Source organism: Triticum urartu, chromosome 4, assembly GCF_003073215.2.
Source record: "Triticum urartu cultivar G1812 chromosome 4, Tu2.1, whole genome shotgun sequence".
Lineage (NCBI taxonomy): Eukaryota > Viridiplantae > Streptophyta > Magnoliopsida > Poales > Poaceae > Triticum > Triticum urartu.
The window spans coordinates 293,362,755-293,389,398 of NC_053025.1; the positions used below are offsets into that span (position 1 = coordinate 293,362,755).

The following is a 26,644-nucleotide window of genomic DNA, read 5'->3' on the forward strand; positions in this document are numbered from 1 at the left end:
GCAATAGCGTCAGACGATTTTGGTTTTCTGCTGGAGACCTTTCCCTGCAAAAGAGAGTTAAGCTTTCTTAGCCACCCACATCTTCAAGGGTGGCTTAGAAGCAATAAGTCTAAGTGCAGCGTCTGAGAACTTTGGCTTTGGAGCCCTAGCAAAAAGTCTTGCAGGCGGACAATAGTACTCATAAGAATAAGCAGAATAGTTCTTGGTCTTATGAACATGGCAGTTTGATGAACCGCGCTCATATTCATAGGCCTCTGTATGGTTTCCCTGCAAAACATTTGCGTTAGTGCGACTCAGGTGAGTCCTCTGTCTGTATGAAGCCTTTGGACCGTATGAAGCCTGTGGTCTGAGGTTTGTCTTCTTCACGTGTGGTGTCATGATGACATTCACAGGAAGATTCTCCAGACACTTTTTCGGAACCCAGATCTTCTTCATAGGCGGTCCATTCCTGCAGTTAGTACCAATGTACCTGGCAAACACTTCACCATTCTGATTCTTAAACAGTTTATAGTTTGCATCAAAGGATTCATCAATGACAATGGGGTTTGCACAAGTGAAGCCAGATAGATTGGATAGATTTGCTGAAGATTCCTTTGCAGCAACCCATGTGGTTTTGGGGTACTGCTCAGGTTTCCAATAAGAGCCATCAGCATTCATTTTCCTTACGAACCCAACATCCTATTTCCTCGGGTTTCGGTTCAAGATCTGCTTTTCGAGGACATCACATAGTGTCTGATGCCCTTTAAGACTTTTGTACATCCCTATTTCAAGCAATGTCTTCAACCTAGCATTCTCATCAGCAATAGCAGTGGAATCCTCAGCAGAGGGGTTAGTTCCCACATCAACAGTTTAAGATATTGCAACAGTAGCAACAGTAGAACATTCAGCAAGGCATTATCATGCTCAATGCATTTAAGACATGGTGGTTCAAATCCTTCCTGAGAGGAGCTGATCTGTTCGGCGTGAAGTGACTCGTTTTCCTTTTGAAGATCTTCATGAGCCGCTCTCAATTTCTCAAGATCTTGCTTCTTTTGAAGATAATCATAGGAAAGTTTTTCATGAGTTGTTGAGAGCGTTTCATGACGACTTTCAAGTTCCTCATACTTAACGTGAAGATTTTTTATGTCTTCAATTAAGGACTCAGACCGAGTCATTTCAGCACCTAACAGATCATCGCTTCTGTCTAACAGTTTTTGAATATGTTCCATAGCTTTCTGTTATTCAGTTGCAATTTTAGCAAGTGTTTTGTAGCTGGGTTTTGAACCACAATCAGAGTCATCGTCACTAGATGTTTGATAGTGAGTAGTGCGTGTGTTTACCTTGGCACCGCGTGCCATGAAGCAGTAGGTAGGAGCGGAGTAATCCTTGTCATTTGCATTGGTGTCGGTGATGAAGTCATTGTCTTCAGTGTTGAAGATGGACTTGGCAACGTATGCTATAGCCAGACTTGCGACGCCAGAATCGGACTCCTCCTCAGACTCCACCTCCGCCTCCTCAGAAGCGGACTCCTCCTCTGAATCCATTTCCTTGCCAACAAATGCACGTGCCTTGCTAGATGAGCTCTTCTTGTGTGATGAAGACTTTGAGGAAGACTTGGAAGAAGACTTTGAGTATTTCTTCTTCTTCTTGTCGTCAGAGTCATATTCATTGCTCTTCTTCTTCTTTTTGTTCTCATTGTCCCACTGCGGACACTCAGAGATGAAGTGGCCAGGTTTCTTGCACTTGTGACATGTTTTCTTCTTGTAGTCATGAGCAGAAGCTTCATCATTCCTTGAGCTTGATCGGGAAGACTTTCTGAAACCTTTCTTCTTGGTGAATTTTTGGAACTTCTTCACAAGCATAGCAAGTTCCCTTCCAATGTCTTCAAGATCATCTGACCTACTGTCAGATTCTTCTTCAGATGAGGAGACAGCTTTTGCCTTCAAGGCACGAGTTCGCCCATAGTTTGGACCGTAGATATCTCTTTTCTTAGAAAGCTGAAACTCATGTGTGTTGAGCCTCTCAAGTATGTCAGACGGATCGAGTGTCTTGAAATCAGGACGTTCTTGAATCATCAGGGCTAGGGTGTCAAACGAACTGTCAAGTGATCTCAGTAGTGTCTTGACGACTTCATGCTTGGTGATCTCAGTAGCGCCAAGGGCTTGAAGCTCATTCGTGATGTCAGTGAGTCGATCAAACGTGAGCTGGACATTCTCATTGTCATTTCTCTTGAAGTGGTTGAAGAGGTTGCGAAGGACACTGATTCTCTGATCTCTCTGGGTTGAGACGCCTTCGTTGACCTTGGAGAGCCTGTCCCAGACTAGCTTAGATGTTTCCAAAGCACTCACGCGGCCATACTGTTCTTTGGTCAGATGACCACAGATGATATTCTTGGCAGTAGAGTCCAGTTGAACGAACTTCTTGACGTCAGCAGCAGTGACACCTTCTCCAGCTTTGGGAACGCCGTTCTTGACGACATACCATAGGTCGACGTCAATGGCTTCAAGATGCATGCGCATCTTATTTTTCCAGTAGGGATATTCAGTTCCATCGAAGACGGGGCACGCAGCGGAGACTTTGATTATCCCTGCAGTCGACATAGCTAAAACTCCAGGTGGTTAAACCGAATCACACAGAACAAGGGAGTACCTTGCTCTGATACCAATTGAAAGTGCGTTATATCGACTAGAGGGGGGTGAATAGGCAATTTTTATGAAAGTCTTCAAAACGTGGAAGTTATGAAGACAAACGATAGAAATAAACCTATTACCATGCAGCGGAAGGTAGACTACACTAGGCAAACCATAGTCAAGTATTCAATGGAGTGAAAGCACAATGACTAATAGCAGCAATGTAGTAAGGATCAGGTAGGAAGATATTATGAAGCCACACAGAACACGCAGTCACTCAGTGAAGATAAAAGATAGTGCAATCATACAATGACTTCACAAGGACCAACAATGAGTAAAGGGAAGGAAAGGATGAAACACGTTGAAGACAATGATTTGTTGGACCAGTTCCAGTTGCTGTGACAACTGTACGTCTGGTTAGGGCGGCTAGGTATTTAAACCTGAGGACACACAGTCCCGGACACCCAGTCCTGAACACGCAGCTCAGGACACCCAGTCCTCACCGTATTCCCCTTGAGCTAAGGTCACACAGACCTCGCCCAATCACTCTGGTAAGTCTTCAAGGTAGACTCCCAAACCTTCACAGACTTCGTTCACCGGCGATCCACAATGTCTCTTGGATGCTCAGAACGCGACGCCTAACCGGCTGGAGGATTCACAGTCCTCAAGTGTAATAAGTCTTCAGATCACACAGACAAGAAGACTTAAGTGATGCCTAATTCTCTTTGGCTCTGGGTGGTTAGGGCTTTATCCTCGCAAGGAATTCTCTCTCAAAGGCTTCGAGGTGGGTTGCTCTCAAACGACAAAAGCCGTACACTAACTCTGAGCAGCCAACCATTTATGGTTGTAGGGGGTGGGCTATTTATAGCCACTAGGCAACCCGGCCTGATTTGTCCGGAATGACCCTGGGTCACTAAGGAACTGACACGTGTTCCAACGGTCAGATTTCAAACTCACACGGCAACTTTACTTGGGCTACAAGCAAAGCTGGCTTGTCCGACTCTGGACAAGATTCGCTCTCATAGTCTTCACTCGAAGACATAGGTTTTGGTTAAGCATCACTTCAGTCATTTTGACTGGTTCTCTTGGACCCCACTTAACAGTACGGTGGTTCCTATGACTCAACAAAGAAGAAAAAGAACTACGAAAGATCTAAGTCATCGAGCTCCATATGCTTCATGCGATGTCTTCTCTTGTCATAGTCTTCAATGTGAATATCTTCATATACCACCTTTGACCTCAATGTCTTCATACATTTTTAGGGGTCATCTCTGGTAGGAAAACCAAATCAATGAGGGACTTCTACCTGTGTTATCTTGCAATTCTCACAAACACATTAGTCCCTCAACTAGGTTTGTCGTCAATACTCCAAAACCAACTAGGGGTGGCACTAGATGCACTTACAGCCTCCCACACATACGTAGCTCTTTTAGCTGCATGAAGTCAAGGGCCCCGCGGAATTTCCCAATGAGACGGCGATTGATGTTGGCATTGCTCTTGTCCGCCGCTTTAGTGATCAGATTGAAATCCCCCAAAAGAAGCCACTGCCTTCCAGTCGTGGCAGAGAGAGCCCTCAACTCCTCAATGAATGCCACCTTCTCCGACTCACCCTGAGGACCATAGACGCAAGTTATGGTCCAAGCAATGCGATCATTTAGCATGGAGACAGAGGCGGAGATGGTGCCCGGCGTAGTCTGGCAGTCTGACAGCGCGAAGAAACGGTCTGACGGGCCAAGATCATTCCTCCTCTAGTGCCGGTTGCAGGCAAGACAAAGTAGTTGGCGGTGAAGCAAGGGCCAAGCATCTCCCTGACAATGGAGTTGTCAACTAGTTGTAGCTTCGCCTCTTGGAGACAGACGATGGGGGCGTGGGAGTCGCGAACGATATCGCAAACGGCGTCACGGCGAGCGCGCGAGTTAAGTCCGCAGACGTTCCAGCAGATGATTTTTACGTCAGATTGCGCCATATGGGAAACTTAAAAGTAGCACGGTGGATGTAGACTTCAGGAGGCGCCGAGGAAAAAGAATGAAACAGAGTGAAGTGCAGCTAGCAGACTTGAGCTTGGTGACACAATGCAGGGAAGATAGACGACCTCCGGTCGCGATGATACATGGTTCTGGACGACTAAAACGAAGAGCAAGAAAGGAACGGTGATACATCATGCTCGTAGGATAGAAGCCCAACAAGCAACGGCAGCTAGGGAGCCTACACATTAGCGACCTGGGCAACAGCTTTTGCAACCTCCTGGGCGGCCTTCTTCTTGTTCTTCTGCGCCTTCTTTTGGGTGATATCTTGGCGTGCGCTACCAGTCCAGCAGTAGCCTGGACCACGGGGGCCGCGAGCGGGGTGCTGAACATGTCGAGGTAGGCCTGCTTGGCCTTCTCGTCGTATCCAACAGACGGGTCCAGTACACCACAGACCTTGGCAATGAGCTCCTGGATCGCCTCCGTAGCAGCCCCGAGCGGGGCTTTTTCCTTCTTTTTGTCGAGCCGGGCGCTACGACGAGCGGGCGAGACCGACACGCCCCCCTTGCTCCTACGGGTGGCCGGAGTAGACAGCAACGGGGCGGGCGGCTCCCCGGCAACGCTGGCGAGGAAAGACTCCAGGGGGTTCCCAATCGGAGGCACGTCCGTAGCAGCTGCCGGGGCAACAATGACGGCGGGTTCAGGGCAGGCATTTGCCAACAGCGTGAGTGCTCCGACCGGGTCGGTGGCGTCCGTCCCAGGCCCGACCACGACGGTGGGGGGGAGGGGGTCGCGGTGACGAGGATCTCCGTCGGGCCACTCCCAGCTGCATTGACCGTGTGGACGGCGACCGGCTCAGGCCTGATCACGAGGGGCGGTGGAGGGAGGCACAACAACAAGGAGCCCGACAGGGTCACCCCCAGCGTTGTACATCGTGCGGTCGGCGTCGACAGGCCGGGCCAGAGGCGAAGCATCAACGGTCGATGGCGGATCAGGGGCGGACCAGGCTTCAACCCCCGACGTGTCGAGGCTCCGCACCTCCGGGGACAAGGCGAGTCCTGCGAAGCAGGCCGACAGCGTAGGCAGGGCGGGCACCGCCGAACCCGCCTCCGCCACGCCAACAGCCGCGCCAGCCAGCAAGGATGGGTTGGCCGGGCCACCAGTGGTTGAACCGAGCTTGACGAAGGCACCCTCCACCCTTTCAGCAAGGTCGGCCAGCCACCGACGCATGGCAGAGAATTCCGAGCGCAGCGGAGCGAGCGCGGTGTCGATAGCCGCCGACAGCTCAGACCGAAGTAGGCGGGCATGGTCCACCAGCGGGAGGTGAGGCCCCGCAGGAGCGCCGCCGTCGGACAGAAGGTGCAGCCTGCCGCATGCCACCGGGTCGACCTCCATCGCCATGACAGGAGACGCAGCGCCCACGGGGGAGCCCGCACGGCGACGTCCATGACGCGCCGAATCCACGTCGCGACGTCGAGGTGAGCGGGTGCGCTCCCTGCGCCCGTCCAAGGCCGCGTCCGTCCCGGCCGCCGCCGCCGTGCCAGTCATCGCTGTCGTCCCGGCACCGCGGCATCTATCGGGGGTGGTCATCCCCGGTCTCGGCGACGCGGAGCAGCAGCCCGTGAGCTGCCTCCCATGTCAGGGAGGGCAAGGGTGGCTCCAAGAGGCGGCGGAACACCGTCGACGCACTCCATGTGCCACTCCAGCGGCAGCCTGGGAGGGCTGAACGCCTCAGCGCGATTGTCAGAGGTGTAGCAGTCCAGGGGAGCATTGGAGTGGTCCTCCACCATGTCCAAGTGAACCAACACCCTGAAGGTTGCGCCACGCTTGCAACCGGACGGCCTCGCCACATTGGCGAACACCTGCAGGCCGCCGGATGGACGGTTGGTGAATGTTAGCCAGATGACCTTGGGGATGAGGTTTGGGTCTGCCATCCAGGCCCAGAGGTCGAGCGTCACGGAGTTTGTCCGGAGCACGGAGTGGTCTTCGAGGCGATCCAGGGAGTAGCGCCGGCCGATGATGCGCTCGGCGACAGACGGCGTCCACGCGTAGTCAGGGACGTTCTCCAAGCACAGGTGCACTCGGTAGTTGAGGGCGGCCCCGAACGCGCGCTCCAGAGGACGCCACGGCCTGATGTGGACAATGGCGTCGGCAGCACGCATGTGACCCGCGGCAAGCGCCACGTCGCACTGGGCCTTGTGCTCGAACTTGACGAGGAACTTCACTGGGTGGTACGGGGTGACATCCACGTCCCCGTGGCTGAGCCGGAATTGCTTCCGGATGGCGCGATCGACGTCCAGCGCGACGAGCCGCCGCGGCGCGTTGATGGCCCAGGCGATGGCCGCCGTCTGTTCCCACTCAAGCATGTCACGGTCCATGTCGAATGAGGACGGGATGAAGCACGAGTCCTCCTCGGGGCGAGCGTCCGACGCCCCAATGCCGGCGGAAGCGCGAGCCATCCCAGCGCGGGGAGGGGGAGCGGACGGGGAGGCGACAACCTCAGCCCAGGAACGCGCGGCCGAATCGTCGGGCGAGCGGCGCGGCGGAGGGGCCGCAGGCGGGGAGGCCGGACGCTGCTTGGACGCACGCCGCAGGGGGCAGCTGCGCTCGATGTGGCCCGAGAGGTTGCAGGAGAGGTAGCGCACAGGGTCGCGACAGGCAGAGGAGCGGTGGTGTTTGGGGGCGAGACAGCGAGAGCAGCGCCCCTCCGTGCGCTTTTTGAAGCGGATGAAACTGGCTCGGCGTTGCTCGTCGAGGCCGCTCGGCGCGGGATGGGACGGGACGGCAGACGCCTGGCTTGAAGGCGCGTCCCGTCGAGGGCGGCGCTGCCGCAGCACGAAAGTCCAGCCCTCCTCCTCCCGAGGAGCGGACGAGACAGGCCGTGGCGCGAGGACGCATCCTGACGCCGCATTGACGAGCCGGGATGGGCGAGGGGGGATGGTGATAATGGAGCGGAGGCGGGTGGCCGCATTGAAGGCGTCCGGCGCGGCCGCGGAGACTTGAATGCGCGCAGAGGAGGGTGAAGCCCCAACAAAGCCCGGGGGGGCGGAGCAGCCGAGCCCGGAACGAACTCACCCCCCTCATCAATGCCAACAGGCAAGGGGGCCGAGTCCAGGACAAAATCGCTAGATTCGCCCGACGAGCACGGCGCGCGCGCAGGGGAGACGGACGCCGACGTGCACCCCAAGGCGAGCGCAGCAGCAGGAGGGGAGCAGGGGACAGGAGGAGGCGCCGCACCCAGAAGCAGCAGCCTCTGCGCCTCAGAGAAGAACCAGGGAGGGCCCGGGGCCAGGCGCACCGGCCGGAAGGGGGGAGGGGGCAGCAGACCGCCGGCAGGGCGGGGCGGCCGGGTGCCGCGCGCGGGGACGAGAGCCCGGGGAGCTCCAACGGATACATTTAACGCGTGCGTCGAGGATTTTTGCCTTTCCAGAATTCCAGTGGGTAATTTGCCTGAAAAAGTTGCAACTTGGGTTGTATCACCAGATAACCGAGAAAAACGTCCACCACACTGACCATTCACTCACTATTTCACTTGTCATAGCAAGCAAATACTAGCGGAGTAAACAAAAGGTAAACCATCTGACTTGGACAACGGGCTGGCGAGTTATTCCACAATTGCTACAAGCCTACAACAACTTAGAGCGAGATAACAATCCCGGACAGAACACACCATCATGATCATCATCAATCTAAAAGCTTGTTCTAAACGAGCCTTCATGATAAAACGAGCCTTCTACGAGCAGACGGGCTTTCTTTCTTTCTTATAGTATACATACATGGCGTTATTTTTGCCTAACACTAACAGCTTAGGATTGTTCTGCTACATCAGCGCCCACCTCCTCTGCTCCCGCGTTCTTGTGGCTCTTGGTGCCAGATGGTTCCGAGCTGGCCCCAGCCACTGCGGCGTCCTGCTTGCTCCCTCCAGGTGCTGCTGCTGGCTGGAGGTCGCCGGCTGCTTGCATAGGCTGCTGCATGCCATTGACGGTGCCTGGTCTCATGACCACCTGGGCGGGGAAAGAAAGGGCCTGGGCTTGCTGCTGCTGAAGCTGCTGGTGCTGCTGCTCTTGCATCTGCTGTGGGGTTAAAGGCGTTCTTGGAGGGAACATTGGTACTTGTGACATGTAATGCCCTGCACCTTGCATACTACCAGGCTGCACCATCTGTTTGCAAAATAAATAACTGAGCACCACAGACCATCTTTTCGCAAAATGGATAACTGAGTACACAGACTAACCTGAGGGTGACTTGTAGGGTTCTGTGGTGGTTGGGCATCCGCGATAGCAGCTAGATACAAGAGATTCTTTTGGAGTTGAGCTTGATACCTGAAAGTCCAGAGCATAAACACTGTTATTCTAAACGCATCATCAATATCACACATCCATTTATAGGGAAGCATTTGCGTAAGGTAGGCACATCATATGATGACCACAATGGCTGCTTCTCTGTACCAGAAACTACATTACAAGCTTTTGGTATAGCCCTATCAACTGACAACCAAAACTAGAAAGGCATATGGGGTCCTTAACCCAATAACAACAACAACAACAACAACAACAACAACAACAACAACAACAACAACAACAAAGCCTTTAGTCCCAAACAAGTTGGGGTAGGCTAGAGCTGAAACCCATAACATATCAAAACCAACTCATGGTTCTAGCACGTGGATAGCTAACTTCCACGCGCCCCTATCCATGACCAGTTCTTTGGTGATATTCCAGTCCTTCGGATCTCTCTTTACAGACTCCTCCCATGTCAAGTTTGGTCTACTCGACCTCTCTTGACATTATCAGCACGCTTTAACCATCCGCTATGCATTGGAGCTTCCGGAGGCTTGCGCTGTATATGCTCAAACCATCTCACACGATGTTGGACAAGCTTCTCTTCAATTGGTGCTAACCCAACTCTATCACGCATATCATCACTCCGGATCCGATACTTTCTTGTGTGGCCACACATCCATCTCAACATGTACATTTCCACGACACCCAACTGTTGAACATGTCACCTTTTAGTCGGCCAACACTCGACGCCATACAACATTGCAGGTTGAATTGCCGTCCTATAGAACCTGCCTTCTAGCTTTTGCGGCACTCTCCTGTCACAGAACGCCAAAAGCTTGGCGCCACTTCATCCTTTCAGCTTTGATTCTTCATCAGTATCACCATCCTTTTTCAGCATTGACCCCAAATATCGAAAGGTTTCCTTCTAAGGTCAATGCTAACCAAATTTGGCACGCGATATCAATAGTGAAAGGTGCTCATCAAGGCTAACCTACTCCTCATGCTTAGTAGTACTGAAACTGCACCTCGTGTACTCAGTTTTATTGTCCGCAAAAAAAAGTGTACTCAGTTTTATTTCTACTAAGCCTAAAACATTTTGATTCCAAAGTTTGTCTCCGTAGCTACTTTCTATTAATCCCCGTCCGACTATCATCGACTAGCACTACATCATCCGCAGAGGGCATACACCATGGGATATCTCCTTGTATATGCCTTGTGATCTCATCCATCACCAAGGCAAAAAGATAAGGGCTCAAAGCTGACCCTAGGTGCAGTCCTATTTTAATCGGAAAGTCATCAGTGTCGCCATAACTTGTTCGAACACTTGTCACACCATTATCATACATACCCTTGATGAGCGTAATGTACTTTGTTGGGACTTTGTGTTTCTCCAAGGCTCACCACATGACATTCCACAGTATCTTATTATAGGCCTTCTCGGAACACCAAATGTAGGTCCTTTTGATCCATGTATAACAATGACGCTGTTAAAAGACACTGACATGGTCCTCGAATCTGAGTCAGATGTAAGATAGATCGTCTATTTCATTTGTAATCAGCTGCTGTCTTTATAGTGTCAACCATTTTTCGACCAAAACATGCCTCGAATACAAAAGACAGGGGTTTGTATTTGGAATGCCATACACATAACTTCAACGAAAAAACTGGCAGCTATGCAGTTTCACGCTACATCACATAAAACGAGAGATAAGGGTCAATCAATGCATTAGCAGTTTCATCGTTGTGGATATGGGTAATGGGGATGCGGGAAAATGACATTTTTCGAAAACAGTATACAGGGAATGGCAGGTATAGGGCATTCTGCAATACAGCATGTAATAGGTATAAAATATGAGCCCACAGAGGTATATAGGAATTAAGAGTACCTGAGAGGTCCCTGATCGCAAAATATGAAACCAACAATAAACATTTCATATGGTAATTGCAAGCACTAAACCAAATTAGCAAGCCACTTACTGAGCACATTCAGCCAACTTTCCTAGGTTCTGATTTTCAAGGATGGCCAAAATAAGTTGCTTATTTTCATCCAAATACTGAAAAAGAAAATAAGTGTTAGTAAGAAGTTAATATATATTTAATGAGTATATGATCATACTATACCGCCAGGATTCCATACAGTCATAACTCATCAATTTTACATTCACTGCTGCAATGTTGTGTAAGAACTATACACAAGAAACTTCATTCGCGAAGAAGCGCCGTCCCATATATTCTTCTTTTTTTATCGTGCCAGCATAGTTGATATTTCTTGAACCAGTCTTTCGGATAGAAATGTGTTCAGATGGATACTGATTACTGAATGGATGATTTCTGAAGTTGACTCTCTTGGAGTTAAACTTATTTCTATGTAACTATCACGAGTCCATGATTTGGAAACACAGAGATGATGTTGCATAGAGGAAATAGGTATACAGTTATCAATAGGTATACACTCATCCACAAGGCTCGTTCGAAACACAGGGGCGATATTTCTCTAACCAGGAACGAAAAAGGTGAGGCCTATGGTCGAATCAATAGGTTGAAGGAAGCATCTGCGTAACCCTAGCAGGAAGGAGGCACGGATCGAACCTTTTGGATCTGCTCGGTGGTGATGCCGGCCGGCGAGGACACCGCGCCGACCGCTCCCGGGGGCAAGGACATCGCCTGCTGCATCGTCAGCTCTCTCGCTCGCTCGCTCCCTCCTCCTCCTTATCGGTTGTTGGATTCGGTGGGATGTAGCTTTCTCTCTAGCTTTACTCTTTCTCGAGGTGGTTAAGCCCGGGGGAAGGGAGGGGAGGGGAGGGGGGCTTTGGGTTTCAGAACTCAGCGACGACGAGACAACCAAAAGGAAATGAAAGCAGGATGGCGATTTACGAATCTGCCCTTGTGCCATACAACGATGCTCCCCGGTACACCTGGCCATGGGCAGCCCGGATCCGAAAAAACCTGACGCAGCCCGGACGGCCTTGCCAATGGGCCGGGCTGAGCGCGAGCCTGTCGTATTCGTAGATTAAGGAAGAGGCCCGATCCGAGACTCGACGGGCTTTTTACGTGATGAGTCAGGCTTGGGCCTGATTTTTAGGCCTGACGGCCGGACTGGGCCGGGCTCGGGCCTAGGTTTGTTGCGTCAGGCTTAGGTAGGCCCGGCCCGATGGGTGGCCAGGTGATAGAGGCTAGGGTGTCCCGATCTTTCGATGAGATAATAACTATCGATTTGGTGGAGACGACTTTGACGATCCGACTACAAACGTGCATGACGTTGCGCCTTAGCAAACGCTAAACCAATCTCCTGAGGTTACTGACGATGCCGGAAGCACGGTCAGCCTGACCACGAAGGTCTATTCCTGCAAGCAATCGAAGAACGAGTAAGAATATGATAAAGCAATCTGACTATTGCAAATATATATGAAGTATTGATAATGGTGGGGATCCGTAAGCGATCTTGGTCTGGTCGTTGGACATAAACGAAGTATACGAAGTTGCAATGGCTAACTTTTAACTAAACAAATCCTAAAAAAAAGCTACTAGATGCATCTACTTATATAGGAGCAAGGGGTGGCGGCCAAGGAGGTGGGAGGACGTCCCAAGGCAGACTAAAACTAACCCTAGGTCGTACAAGGCTCATGGGCCCAAGTGGAGGTGGTGCAACACCTTTGAACTTGTTGTTTGACTCGGATTCTGTTGCAGCGTCAGATTGTTTCGTCGATATCTCAATACTCCGGACGAATTTAAAGGTGATTCCAATGAGGTTGGAAAGAGCACGAAATCTACTTTCCAACAAAAAAAGAATCACCCAATTTGGAGTCCGTATGAAAAAGTTGTTGACGTTTTGAGTCAGGTATGTCTGTGCAGTCCGAATCTGAATCCAGAACGTGAGAGACTTAGACTCTATCTTCTCTTGGCCCAAAAGTGACGTGAGAGAACTTTTTGAACATAACCTAAACTTCTCCTTTTCCCTTATCTTCATATGTGAATTGTACAAATGTCCCATACACCTACAATTACACAAAACATAAAAGTGTGAAGTATTTTTGTTCTGAATAACATAAATAGATTATTGAATAGTTTGCACTAGAAATCACCTGACAAATATGCATGTATGAAATATTTTTGGTCGTATCCAAGGTAGTCATGTCCTCATCACCTGGTATATCCTAGGGGATTTGTTTTCAACTAGTGGACCCATTGCCTCAAATGACATAGAGGCACGCTAAACCTATGTTCCCGATGAAAAAAATATTCATGGTTTAAAGGTTCAGAGTTTTGTATATACACATTTACTTTGATAGTACGAAGCCCATCTTTTCCTAATAATAAAGTATGGATTGACTCTGTCGGGTTCACCGTCGCGGTGGTTTTGTAAAATAGTCCCTGTTGTTTTAGTTAGTTAACCCGCAGTCCATTTCTAAGTGGATGCCTGCGATACTGTTTCGATTTTACAAAATACCCCCTTCATTTCTTAGAATTAAACTCGCAATCCTTTTATTGTTTTTATCCAGCCGCGGCAAAGGAGGAGAAGGAGGATGGAGGCCGCATCGATCGCCGGCACGCGTGCTCGGGTGAGGGGCGGTGCCCTTGTCGACAACAGAGACGGCTACAGCCGCGGCAGAAGACGAGAAGGCGGACGCCGTGGGCGCGTGATTGCTGCGCTCGTGGGCTTTGATGGAGGATGGAAGGGAGGATAACTTCGGGAGGGTACACCGCCCGCCAGTGTCAGTCCTCCGACCGAACTACGATGCCGTCGCGCTCCTCGACTTCTGCCCCCTCCCCATCTAGCGCATGTCGTCCGTCCATGTGGGTGCCAGTGGCTACCGCGCCCCGAAGGTGGTGGACACGCGGTGGGCCGATGGCCTACGCTGAAGGCGGATGTCTACTCCCTAGGCATGCTCTTGTTGGAGCTCCTCACCGGTAAGTCGCCGACGCATGCTTCTGTAACACCCACAATGCGGCTATATCTCCCACGTGTCGGGGCATGACTTAGAGGCATAGCCGCATGGTAGGCATTGTCGCAAGAGGGGTAATCTTTACACATCTCATGTACTGAATAAGAAAGGGATAAAGAGTCGGCTTACAATCGCCACTTCACACAATACATAAATATATCATACATCATCCAAGGTACAAACAAAGGTCCTACTACGGAACCAAAATAATGAAAGACCACCCCTAATGCTAGATCCCCGATCGTCCCAACTGGGCTCCACTACTGATCAACAGGAAACGAAAACAACACAACGAACAAGATCTTCATCGAGCTCCCACTTGAGCTCGGTTGCGCCACCTACACTGGTACCATCGGCACCTGCAACTGTTTGGAAGTATCTGTGAGTCACGAGGACTCAGCAATCTCACACCCGCGAGATCAAGACTATTTAAGCTTATGGGTAGGATAGGGTAATGAGGTGGAGCTGCAGCAAGCACTAAGCATATATGGTGGCTAACATACGCAAATGAGAGCAAGAAGAGAAGCAACGCGACAGTCATGAACTAGAAGTGATCAAGAAGTGATCCTGAAACTACTTACGTTCAAGCATAACACAAGAACCATGTTCACTTCCCAGACACCGCCGGAAAGAGACCATCACCATGCGGTGATGCATTTTAATTAAGTTAAGTGTCAAGTTTTCTACAACCGGACATTAAAAAATTCCCATCTGCCCATAACCGCGGGCACGACTTTCGAAAGTTCAAAACCCTGCAAGGGTGTCCCAACTTAGCCCATCACAAGCTCTCACGGTCAACGAAGGATATTCCTTCTCCCAGGAAGACCCGATCAGACTCGGAATCCCAGTTACAAGACATTTCAACAATGGTAAAACAAAACCAGCAAGACCGCCCGATGCGCCGACATCCCGATAGGAGCTGCACATATCTCGTTCTCAGGGCAACACCGGATGAGACATCCTACGAGTAAAACCAAACCTCAACTTTCCCCGAGGTGGCCCCGTAGTCTACTCGGTTCGGACCAACACTTAGACAAGCACTGGCCTGGGGGGGCTTAAAATAAAGATGACCCTCGGGTTGGCCGACCCGAGGGAAGGGTAGGTGGTGGTGAGGCAAATGGTAAAACCAAGGTTGGGCCTTGCCGGAGGAGTTTTATTCAAAGCGAACTGTCAAGGGGTCCCCATAACACCCAACTATGTAAGGAACGCAAAATCAAGGAACATAACACCGGTATGAGGGAAACTAGGGCGGCAAGAGTGAAACAAAACACCAGGCATAAGGCCGAGCCTTCCACCCTTTACCAAGTATATAGATGCATTAATAAAACAATAGATATTGTGATATCCCAACATATCCATGATTCCAAACATGGAACAAACTTCACCTTCACCTGCAACTAACAATGCTATAAGAGGGGCTGAGCAAAAGCGGTAACATTGCCAAACAACGGTTTGCTAGGAAAGGTGGGTTAGAGGCTTGACATGGCAATATGGGAGGCATGATATAACAAGTGGTAGGTATCGCGACATAGCAATAGATCGAGCAACTAGCAGGCAAAGATAGAAGTGATTTTGAGGGTATGGTCATCTTGCCTGAGATCCCGCAAGGAAGAAGAACGAGTCCGCGAAGAAGACAAACGGACGAAGTCAAACGAATCCTCACAACTCCGGAACAAAACCGAAACTAACGGGAGAAGCAACCCAGAAAGAAGCAAGCAACATAGTAAACCACCAAGCATAACATGGCATGATGCACAACCAAGTATGATGCATGTCTGGTTTAAATATGCATGACATGGCAAAGTGCACAAACAATACTACAAATTAAGTGGAGCTCAATGTGCAACGAGCTGCATATTGACGGAACACCACATGACTTATTTAGTTCTCTCTCGTTTAAACTACTCAACAATATTAAATGTTATACGACATGGCAAGGGGTGAAGCAAATGAAAACTATCCATCTAGGCAAGTTTAAATGAGGCCAGAACAACAAGCAACAATTCCGGAAAATCCCCATGTGCAATATTTGAATTTGGTACTGATCTGCTCTAAACCATATTTTAGAGTTGTTAAACATGCAAAGTAAAGCCACCATGTTAAACTAGGCATTTTTCCACCCCATTTACATATAAAGTTTGTTAAGTTTGGAGCTACGGTTAAATAGTTATGAATTAAATCATTTTGACATGGCATATGAGCAAAATTTAATCAAACATCATTTTAAGCATTTTAAACACGGATGAAAGTTGTATATTATTAATCTACACAAAATCCTGAGCATTTTACATATAACTTATTTCAAACCGATGCACGGGTATTCAGTTATTAAATGCATGAACAGCAAGGGGTAATATGTAAATATGCAGTTTTTGGGATAAATGGCAAAATTCGCAGTGCACAAAAAAATATGCATGGGCCGAAATCTGGCTGGCCTAGCAGCGCATAGGAGAGGGGTTGGGCGCGTCCTCACCCATGGGCTTCGGCCCGGTCAGTGGACAAGCTGGCAGGCCGCGTCTGGGTGAGGAGGCGTGGTGGGCCAACGGGGAGAGCAACGCGGGCCCACCGGATCTGACTGACGTGGTCAACGAAGAAACTGGGCGCTCGTCGTCTCGTTCATGAAGCAGGGATCGAGCAGTTGGCTGCTTTCGCTCCAGGAAGAAGAAACGAGGCGGTGCTGGGACTTGAACGGGCGACGCAGATGGTCAGGAACGGGCAGCGCCGAGTGGATCTGAACGGAGACAAGGTCTTGGCGACGGCAGCTTGGCGCGAAGACGACGGACAGTGTGGCGGCTTGCTCCGGGCGGTGCGCCGGCGTGTGGCAGAGGAAGCAGATGCGAAGGCCGACGATAGGGGAGGCATGCATCCAGACGGTGGAGGCCGTTCCCAGCGGCGGACTTGACGGATCGACGCAGGAGAAGGCCCTTGGCAGCCATAGCGGAGCTTCCGCTGCTCCTGCACATGACGAGAGAGAGATACACCGGGGCATGAGAGAGAGGTTAGGGAAGGGGAACGGGATGGAGAGGGCACGAGGGGATCCTGGCCTGATCCGGCGGCGCTACTCTGGCGAGGCAGTCGACGGGTGGTGGCGCTGGGCCGAGGTGAGGAGGCGGTGCCTCTGCGGGAGGATGCGGGAGGCGAGGCTGGGGCGCTGGGAGCCTCCTGGTCCGTCAGATCAGAGATCTGGCGGTCCAGATCGAGTGGGAGGTGGCAGCGGTGGTTGGTGGAGTGGATCCGAGGAAGGTAGGGGATTGGGCTGCGGGGTCGAGGGAGGGGATCCCGAGAGGATTTGGGTGGAGTAGCAGCGGGATGGGACAACTGCCTAGAAATGGACAAAGGGGACACTATATATAGCAATTCAGATCAGTTTAGGGCGGTTAGGTACCTCCGATCGTAATCGGACGTTCCGAGAAAAATAGACTAGGGAGTCCAAATAAGAAAATGGTGATGTTTTATAGATGTTAGGGGATGAACTGGACCCAACGGTAACGACTGTCCGGGTTGGGTTCGAGACAACTTTCGGACGCGCGCTCGAGGAGGGCCGCGGGCTAACGAGAGAGGTTAGGTTGGGCCTGGCGGTAGGTGATGGCCTGTGTAGAGGGGCTTGGGCTGAGAGGAGAGGAAGAAGGCAGCCCGGCAACCGTTTCCGGAGACCGAAAACGTCCGACGTTTGACCGGCTATGCTGCCGCTATAGTTATCCGTTGGGGCGTCAAACGGACTCCGAATGCGATGAAACTTGGCACGCGGCCTACCTACACTAAAATAAGACCGCACGCCAACTTTCAACCCATTCCGAGAACATTCTCCGACCACTTATAAAATACTATCTCGGAGGTGCCGCGGGCGTGTGCAAGTGTGGTTGGGCTCAGAACGGACAACTAAGAGAACTCGGAGAACCGGACGGATGCATGTTTTGAAAACATGATGATGCAATGCACATGATGGCATGGCAAGATGCAACACACAAGCAAATGACATGGCAAAGACAACGAATAACTGGAAGACACCTGGCGCAACGGTCTCGGGGCATCACAACACTCCACCACTACGAGAGGATCTCGTCCCGAGATCTAGGACGGCATCGGAGAGAAACGGGAGGAGGAAGATAAAAGGTAAAACTAAGTTGCTTCTTTGACAAATGAGTGAAACCAAAGAACCTTTCGAGGTTGAACAAATTGAAAGAAAGTACAACGAAGATGAACAAAGTTGAAAACACTTCGTTAGAAAAGAGGAACAAGGAACATTACTAGAACCTTGTAGGTTGAAAGACATAAGAAAAAGGTTACAACGGATAAGAACTACATGCAAGCACTCCGGTTGAGACGAGATGTACAAGGAACAATAAGGATCAATTACAACAACACTCCGGTTAAAACAAGATAGAGAAGGAATAAGAATGATATAATTTGGGCAACACTTCGACTGTAAATGAAAGGAATTGAACATGAACTTGGGAAGATTGGATGATACTTGATGAAAACAACAACACACTGCCTCCAGAGCTATTGAAAGAATGGCACAAGGGGTAAGAAAGATTTCAGACAGCACTTCGGTTGAGAAGGGGGGCAAAACTTGATAAGATGAGAGAAATAGAATGAAGGACACGACACTCCGTTTGAATGGATAAGCAAAAGAAAGAACATGATCTTCACAATTCAAGATGAAGAGTGAAGAGAGCAACATCACAATGCTTCCGGAACAAAATAATAGAAGCTAGATTGTTGGGATAAAGGGACGGAGAAGAAAATGACAACTTCTGCCACAAATGAGCTTGAAGAAGCATCTTTAGGAGAAGGGTCGAACGGAGTTGTTGGAAAACCAACAACAGAAGATATGATTTCCAATAGTCTTAAGGAAAACATCCCCAAATTATGAGGTGAAGACCAGCCAGTAACGAAATCAATCAATTGGATTGAGATCAACAAGGAGATGAAAACTCCTTCATCGAGATGAGAAACAGAAATTGGATCATAGATAAGCGCAATAATGGCAACATTCCCGATGGAAGGCTTTAGGTGAAATCTATACCAAGATACTCTAATGAAGAGATTGATGGTTTTAAGATATCTCATTCCTGAGAACCATGAAGAACTCCGGTAATCAAAGGAATGATCACAAAGAAGTGAAGGATGAAAAGAATAAGATTGAAGCCTTGCAATGATTGGATGGAGCTTCGCGATGATATAACTGAGAAAAACTTGGAACTCCAGAAAGAAAGACGAACAATTGAAATCAAGAATTTTGATGAACCTCCGGAATAAGGAATTAATCACTTGGATTAAACAAGAATAAGAATTACATCATGCTCACCCTTCACCAATTAAATTGATGTCAAGCAATGGATTTGGCATACTACTTATTCTCGTTGAAAGGATTAAGATAGATATGGCGTAAACTTGAGAAAAGACTTCAACGATCCACCCGTAAGATTGGGAAGAACAAATGATAACGTATGAAGAGGAACCTTGAACAAACCACCATAAGGATTGAAAATGAATGAAGAAAAGATAAAGAAACACCGGGAAGAATTAGAGAACGAATGAAGATACTTGAGAGAATTTGATACGAGAGAACGAAGAGATCACGAGCTGATCAGAGAATACTTGAATGATGCACCGGTAAGATTTGGAGAACGAGAGCTGAAAGCTTGAATGAATAATGTTTGAAAAGATGGCCTTTGGAGAATCAAACTGAAAAGATTCCTGAATTGCTCCGGATGGGTGAAAAGAATTCTCACAATCGGAAATAATTATGAGAGGATGGCATCAAGCTAGAGCCACGAGTCTTGAGAGAACGGGTAAGATTTGGAGGAAAAACTCTTCTTCGATCTTCAAATGTTGAGAATAACGATGAAACACCACCTTGAGTTGTTGAGGCACTCCGGAATGGAAATTAGAAAGTTTGAACCAATGATGAAAAGAATGTGAAAGATCTTGGAGAAAAACATATGACTGATGAAAATCCATTCTTACGTCACACTTTGAAATAATTTGAGGATAGCTCCGGGAAAATTAGAAGAGTCAGGTAAGATCCTGGAAAAAGACCTGTGGGTTAGGGCCCACTCAAAAGAAACACCGTTGAATGATTACTTGAAAGGGAGATTGCGCCGGTTGAATTAAATGGCTTGAATGAGATAACAACCTTGTAATAACTTGAACAGATCGAGAATGGAAACGTGAATCGTCTGAGATATCTTCGGCACTCCAGAACAATTGAATAGTGAGAAGTGAATGATTCAGGGTTGCACCGGCATGAGAAAAGCATTGGACAAATGAAAGGAATATGCTTAACACCGAAGCTTGAATTGAACCCATCGGAAAAGAAAAAGAATGAATAATGATAAACTTGAGGCTCCGTTAGTATCTTCCTGAGAATCACCGGATAAGAACATTGACGGAAAAGAATGGAGAGATATCGCATCCATAAGATGGATACTTGATTAAGAAATCTGAGTCCTTAAAAAAAAAGGGGGGGGGGGGGGGGAAAACAATGGCAACTTCGGACGGATGAAACAAATAACGTTGAGAAGACTTTGAGTTGATCTTGCCGATGGGAAAATGATCGTATCCACTTGAAGAGAAACACGCCGGTTGGAAAAGTATTGACATGACAACCTCGATTATCATGAAGGATTGGTATTCTCATAGAAATATGAGAGCACCGCTTCGAAAGGTATGGATTTAACACTTGACTTAGAAGCAACTCGAATACCACAACTGAAAACAAGAAACAAAGGATTGACTTGCAAAATAAGCCAGAACAAACATATGATAGACCCCATATCTTATCATGTGTCTGTTGGAAAGATATCCTACGATATACTTGAATTCCCACTTATAAACTCCCGAAACTTTCTGGTTATGCAATCAGGTGTTGGGGATACAGGGGAAGCATAATATCTCACCCAAACTAACAATCCCTACATCCAGATGTATCCATCCTTCAACACATAACCAAGAAACCTTCGGAAATCATTTACCTCAACCTTCGAAAAGCATCCGTTATACGAGTTATGGCAATACTCCTGAACTCCCGCCCCAATACTGGGTGGCGTCGAGGTTATCTCACCAACAACTGCATAAAAGAGATTTTCGATGTCGGCGAACTCAGGTATTCCAGAACTGCAACGATAAAATTGTGATGACAACACCTCGGAGCTCAACTCTCGGGACACTGCCACAACCCCTAAATGTCAGGAGGCACCAAGAACAATGTTCTCGTCACAAGACTATCGGAACAATTCCAAGATACCCGCGTGATCCTAAAAAAATTTCATGAAATTTGATGAGAGAAGAGTCAAAACTCTACGTCAGGAGGCCTCACCAGAGTGATGAAGGGACTGAGGAGTAAAAAAAATCCTACTCTCCGATATATATATATATATAATACTAAGACTCAAAACATTTTGTTCTAGACTCAACAACGTCAGTGATTCGATCAAGCAGGGGGCTCCTAAGTCGGGGATGGCTCTAATACCAACTTGTAACACCCACAATGCGGTTATATCTCCCACATGTCGGGGCACGACTTAGAGGCATAGCCGCATGGTAGGCATGTCGCAAGAGGGGTAATCTTTACACATCCCATGTACTGAATAAGAAAGGGATAAAGAGTCATCTTACAATTGCCACTTCACACAGTACATAAATATATCATACATCATCCAAGGTACAAACAAAGGTCCGACTACGGAACCAAAATAAAGAAAGACCACCCCTAATGCTAGATCCCCGATCGTCCCAACTGGGCTCCACTACTGATCAACTGGAAACGAAAACAACACAACGAACAAGATCTTCATCGAGCTCCCACTTGAGCTCGGTTGCGCCACCTACACCGGTATCATCGGTACCTGCAACTGTTTGGAAGTATCTGTGAGTCACGAGGACTCAGCAATCTCACACCCGCAAGATCAAGACTATTTAAGCTTATGGGTAGGATAGGGTAATGAGGTGGAGCTGCAGCAAGCACTAAACATATATGGTGGCTGACATACGCAAATGAGAGCGAGAAGAGAGGCAATGCGACGGTCGTGAACTAGAAGTGTCGTGGAAATATCACGACAGATGTCCTAGTGTGAGGACTTAGTCGCGAGGCCAAAACATCTATGTGGTAGCTTGAGAGGGGTTGAGCGGAATCGAGAGACGCAACACAAGACAAGGGTTTAGACAGCTTCGGGCCCCGGGAAACATCATCCGGTAATAACCCTACATGATGTTTGTGGCTAGGTCTCATTATGATCATGAGGGAGTCGCCGTAAACCGGCTCTCCCAGTTAACCCTAACCATTTAAGATTGTTTCTTCTTACTTGTTCCTCTTTGGGGAGCCCTGCCCCTCCTTATATATGTTGAAGGGGTAGGTTACATGTAGAGTCCAACTCGGACTTAAGACTTAACTATTATAACTTCTCTTCTTGGGCTTCTTAACATTTTGGGCTTCATAACGTCTCGGGCTTCATAACATCTCGGGCTTCATAACTCCTGGCAACCCAGTTACCACTGCCTGCCCGGGAGTTAACTGGTGCCGGTTTAAGATGGTCTGCCGGGAGTTAACTGGTGCCGGTTTAAGAATGTCTGCTGAGTTATCATCTGACTTAACTCTTGTCTTAACTGTTAGTCGGTTTAACAACCAACCGCTTTACCGTCTGGGTTAACTGCCTGTTTTACTTGTCTGTCTTAACTGTCAGCCGGTTTAACAACCTGCTGGTTTACCGTCTGACTTAACACCAATTTGTTTACCACCTACCTTAACACTTGCCGGTTTACCACCTGTCTTAACACCTGCCGGTTTAACATCTGCTTTAACACCTGCCGGTTTACTAAGTCCCAGTCGGGTTATAACTCCGGCCGGATCATACTGCGGGGTATATCCCCGACATTAGCCCCTAGTTTAATTTGGATTTTTCCATGTTAAACTGATCATGATCATCCCTAAGTCTTTGTCACTTCCTTCTTCTATAAAATCCGAGTCAATGGGCCAGCTTCAAAATCAATTTGCTGACATTGGTTTGTCACAGAGAAATATTGTGAAGAATAACTCCTTTTGACTTCATCTCCCAATGCTCAAAAATATTGGCCTTTGAAATACTCATCTGATCTTCAGCCGGTTCAAGAATGTAGAACCTTGCTGGTTTAATAATGTAGAACCTTGCCGGTTTAAGAATGTAGAACCTTGCCGGTTTACAAATATTGATGGCACCGGGTCATAATTGTAGTTAACATCAAGCTTGAAAATGTACCTCTTATATGCCTATCACTTGTAGCCCCCAAGTCTTAAGAAGGTAGCATAGCAACAGCTTAAGACTTGCTTCAATATGAATGCCACAAGTTGGAAGAAATCCAGGTTGTTCATCTCAATCACCAGTCAGAACTGAGTATTCCACATATGTAGCCCCCAAGTGCCGGGTTGTCATGCTTGCAGCAACCTGGGACTTGAAATTGCCTTATGCTCATAAAAACTTCAACCAGTGTAGCCCCCAAGGGCCGGGTTATTATGCAATAATGAGCAGAGACTTTATAAATATGATCATGTAAACTTGAGCAGCAATGTGTAGCCCCCAAGTGCCGGCTCAGTAAGATAATATTTAGCTGGGACTTTATATATACTTCATTGAGAATGGCATTATACGATGTAACCCCCATCACGGGGCTTGAACCCACGTCCACAAGGTTGAGAGCGTTGTGCTTTACCAACTGAGCAGTGGATCCTTCAATAATAGATGAAAATTTGTGTACCTTGAATTGTTGATAGGAGCAACTAGTAGCCCCCAAGGGCCGGTTCATTACGATGTGATGAGTTGGATCTTCAATAAGTGAGAAAATAATGACTTTGCATTAGCCCCCAAGTGTCATGGTGCATGCTTGCAGTGACATGAGACTTGTGTATTTGATGCAATCCCAATTTGAATAATGTAGCCCCCAAGTGCCGGGTCGTAAGCCTGCAGCGACTCGGGACTATTCCTTCCATTGTAGAATAAATCATATCCATTGATAATATGATAGCCATTGCGCTAAAGCAACTTTGAAAACCTTAATCATAATACTGGTTATTGATAACCATAATAAAATCCAGTCGTGTTGGCTATTAAAGATTTGAATAATACAATCCAATGATTTATGAGCGCGTGATTCCAATGGCGCAATCCAAATATGTACTGGCGACTTATAGTCCCAAGCCAGGCCGGGTTAATAAACACCGGATAATTTCTCATCATACATTGGCGACTTATAGTCAAAAGCCAGACCGGGTTAATAAACGCCGGTGATTTATAATCATGCTTTATTCAACCTGTTTCTGCATACAACAAGTTTAAAGTGTCCTGGCGGTTTATCGCCGGACGGGTCATAATGCCCAACATATAACCCGGGTTTATAACCAAGGCCGCACTTAAGAATAATCAAATATGAAATATATCATACCTGTGACATTGAATCACATCGTTGGTTTACCAACTTTTTGTAGTAAGGGTGATAACCCAAATCTTGAGTACTGATAACTCCTTCCATATTATGTTGGTTTATGATAAAACCGTACCGGGTTGTGATAAACACCGGATTAACCATATATAATACTGTGAGTTATAGTCGAAACCAGACCGAATTAGTGAATGCTGGATTAGGACTGATTATGTACTGACAACTTGTAGTTGAAAACTAAGCCGGGTCAAAGACACCGGTTTATCACAAGATATTAGGAACCTCAACAAAGGCGAACAAACTTGTCAAATAGAACGCAAAAAGAAACATTTGAGGCTTTTTATGAGCTGCCAAGCTCCAAATCGAGGCTTTTCATGGGCTGCCAGGCCACTGAGTTAAGCATTTCACAAAGTCTCTTAAGATGGACCTCAATCTTTAACCAATCACGTTTTAACTTTGACGAGTTCAGGGTCTATGAGATTGACTGTCAAATGTCCGCGGGTCGTACCAGGTTTACCTGAGCGGAGTGACTTACTTAAAGAAGGCAGGTTAACCCGGGGGTTTAGGTGCGAACACCAGGCTTCCAAGCCGGGCTTGATAGCCTATTACAAGGGTGCAGACTCTTGCTCCGTTGAAGCAAAGAGCCCCCAAGTAACTTCCCTGATGGCTTTACGCCGATCAAGAGGTGTAGCTTTGGTGCAAATACAACCAAGCCCCCAAGTGATTTCTCTGGTGGCCTTACGCCGATCAAGAGGTGTAGCTATGGTTCAAATACGACCAAGCCCCCAAGTGATATATTCCCGAGCTGTGCTCCCCGGGTGCCTATGTTTGAGTTGTGTTGTGCAACAAACTCTCTTTGGCCCCTTATGATAATATTGGCTTGATAGCCGGATCAATATGTAATCAAAACTCCGCTTTATAAACAGAAGCCCCCATGTGATCAATAATATGATAAGCCAATAAGACAGGATAACCCATGTTTGAACCGCGCATCATGGCAACAGGCCCTCTTCGGCAACCTTTAACTTCTTGCAAGAGATAAATTCATCTTGAACCGGGATTTTGAACAGGATATTGAGAACTTCAAAGCTTTGTGGGAGACATCTTTCCCTTGAACCGGATTTGAACCAGATACTAAGGGCTTCAGCGCGGTGTGGGAGACGGGATTCCCCTTAAACCGGACTATAAACTGAAAGCATCATTGTGAGCCGGAATATTTCTGCGGCCTTTAAATTTTTATCAATATAACAGTAGCCTCCGGGACGGATTTCCCTTCAACATCCTGGGGCACTTGAATTTGCTGAAACTGGCAAAACTTGCTGCGTCATATCATCGTAGCCCCCGAGTTTTAAGATGACTCAAGGAGTTGTCTTGAAATTCTCTGTACTTGACCATAGCAGAAGGTATATATCACCAGTGTTAATAACCGATGTAAATCCACAGAAGATTGAGGTGACTGCGGCGGGTTATAAGTGATCCCGTATGAGCCGTGTCAGCAACCCGGCCAATGGTTCCTTCCAACTGGTTGTTTGAAGTTGACCAAACTGTAGTGGCAGCGATTTGTGCGCATGTCCATTGAGCCATCCAGCGTAGACGGCGGCTGAATGATAATTTGCCTCCAATGTATTGGAAGAAAAACCGGCCTAACCAAGCTGTGACTTGCTCATACTCAATAAACAGCCCATGCAGACAGGTGCGGCTAGGTATGTTGATGTAGACCGGGCCGCGAGAGACGGGCGGCAAAGACGACCACAGCATCAGAGGCGGCTTGGACAGATGAGTCGGTCGCGTATGTTGATGTAGCGGGGCGGCGACTTGCTCACGCATCTGTCCAGCAGTACGGCACGAACAAGCACTAGTGCAAAAACAATATTGGCTTACGCCCCTTTGCCACACCTTTGTAATAAATAATGGTCCTGCGAGATAAAAATACCACATACCAGAATAATTGTTTTCAAACAATGTAATATGTACTGATAAGATTTATAGAAAAGATAACACCTGGTATTTTCGTCGGATGAACGTGCACAGTGGAGTAGCATTGGTCGGCTCACAATAGCAAAAGTCACCTGGCGGCCGTGGCAGCTCAACAGTAGGATAGGCCGGGTCAAAGTGACTTGGAAGCGACGATTTGGAACGACATCCGGTTTACAGGATGATCCTCCTCCTTTTTTTAACGAACAGTTGATCTTTCTGATGTAGTATTGCTCTGTATAGCTTTAGTATTTGTAGCACCAGGCCTCCACGTAACCTGCCCTCCTTCGTCTTTTTCTTGTCTCACATGAAGTTTGTACATGGATCACTTTGATTGAAAATACCATGCAAGGCCACTCGTGAGTCGTGATACTCCCATGCTGTGACTGTCAGGTACGTGGAGGGATAACTTGATCAATGTGACGCAGCACCTTTAAACCGGAAGAAAATGACAG

At 48.1% G+C, this 26,644-nt stretch overlaps 1 protein-coding gene and 1 pseudogene across 1 annotated transcript; both read right to left on the reverse strand.

The window, feature by feature from the left end:
- Window positions 1-6,146: 6,146 nt before the first annotated feature.
- LOC125554727 lies at window positions 6,147-7,032 on the reverse strand (annotated as a pseudogene).
- Window positions 7,033-8,133: 1,101 nt separating this feature from the next.
- Window positions 8,134-11,703, reverse strand: LOC125551520 (GRF1-interacting factor 2-like). Its single transcript, XM_048714778.1, has 4 exons — window positions 11,446-11,703; window positions 10,834-10,910; window positions 8,808-8,895; window positions 8,134-8,733 (listed from the first exon to the last, which is right to left on the reverse strand). Exons 1-4 carry the CDS (start codon window positions 11,527-11,529, stop codon window positions 8,380-8,382), a joined length of 603 nt encoding a protein of 200 aa, XP_048570735.1. The 5' UTR covers window positions 11,530-11,703; the 3' UTR covers window positions 8,134-8,379.
- Between the last annotated feature and the right edge of the window lie 14,941 nt (window positions 11,704-26,644).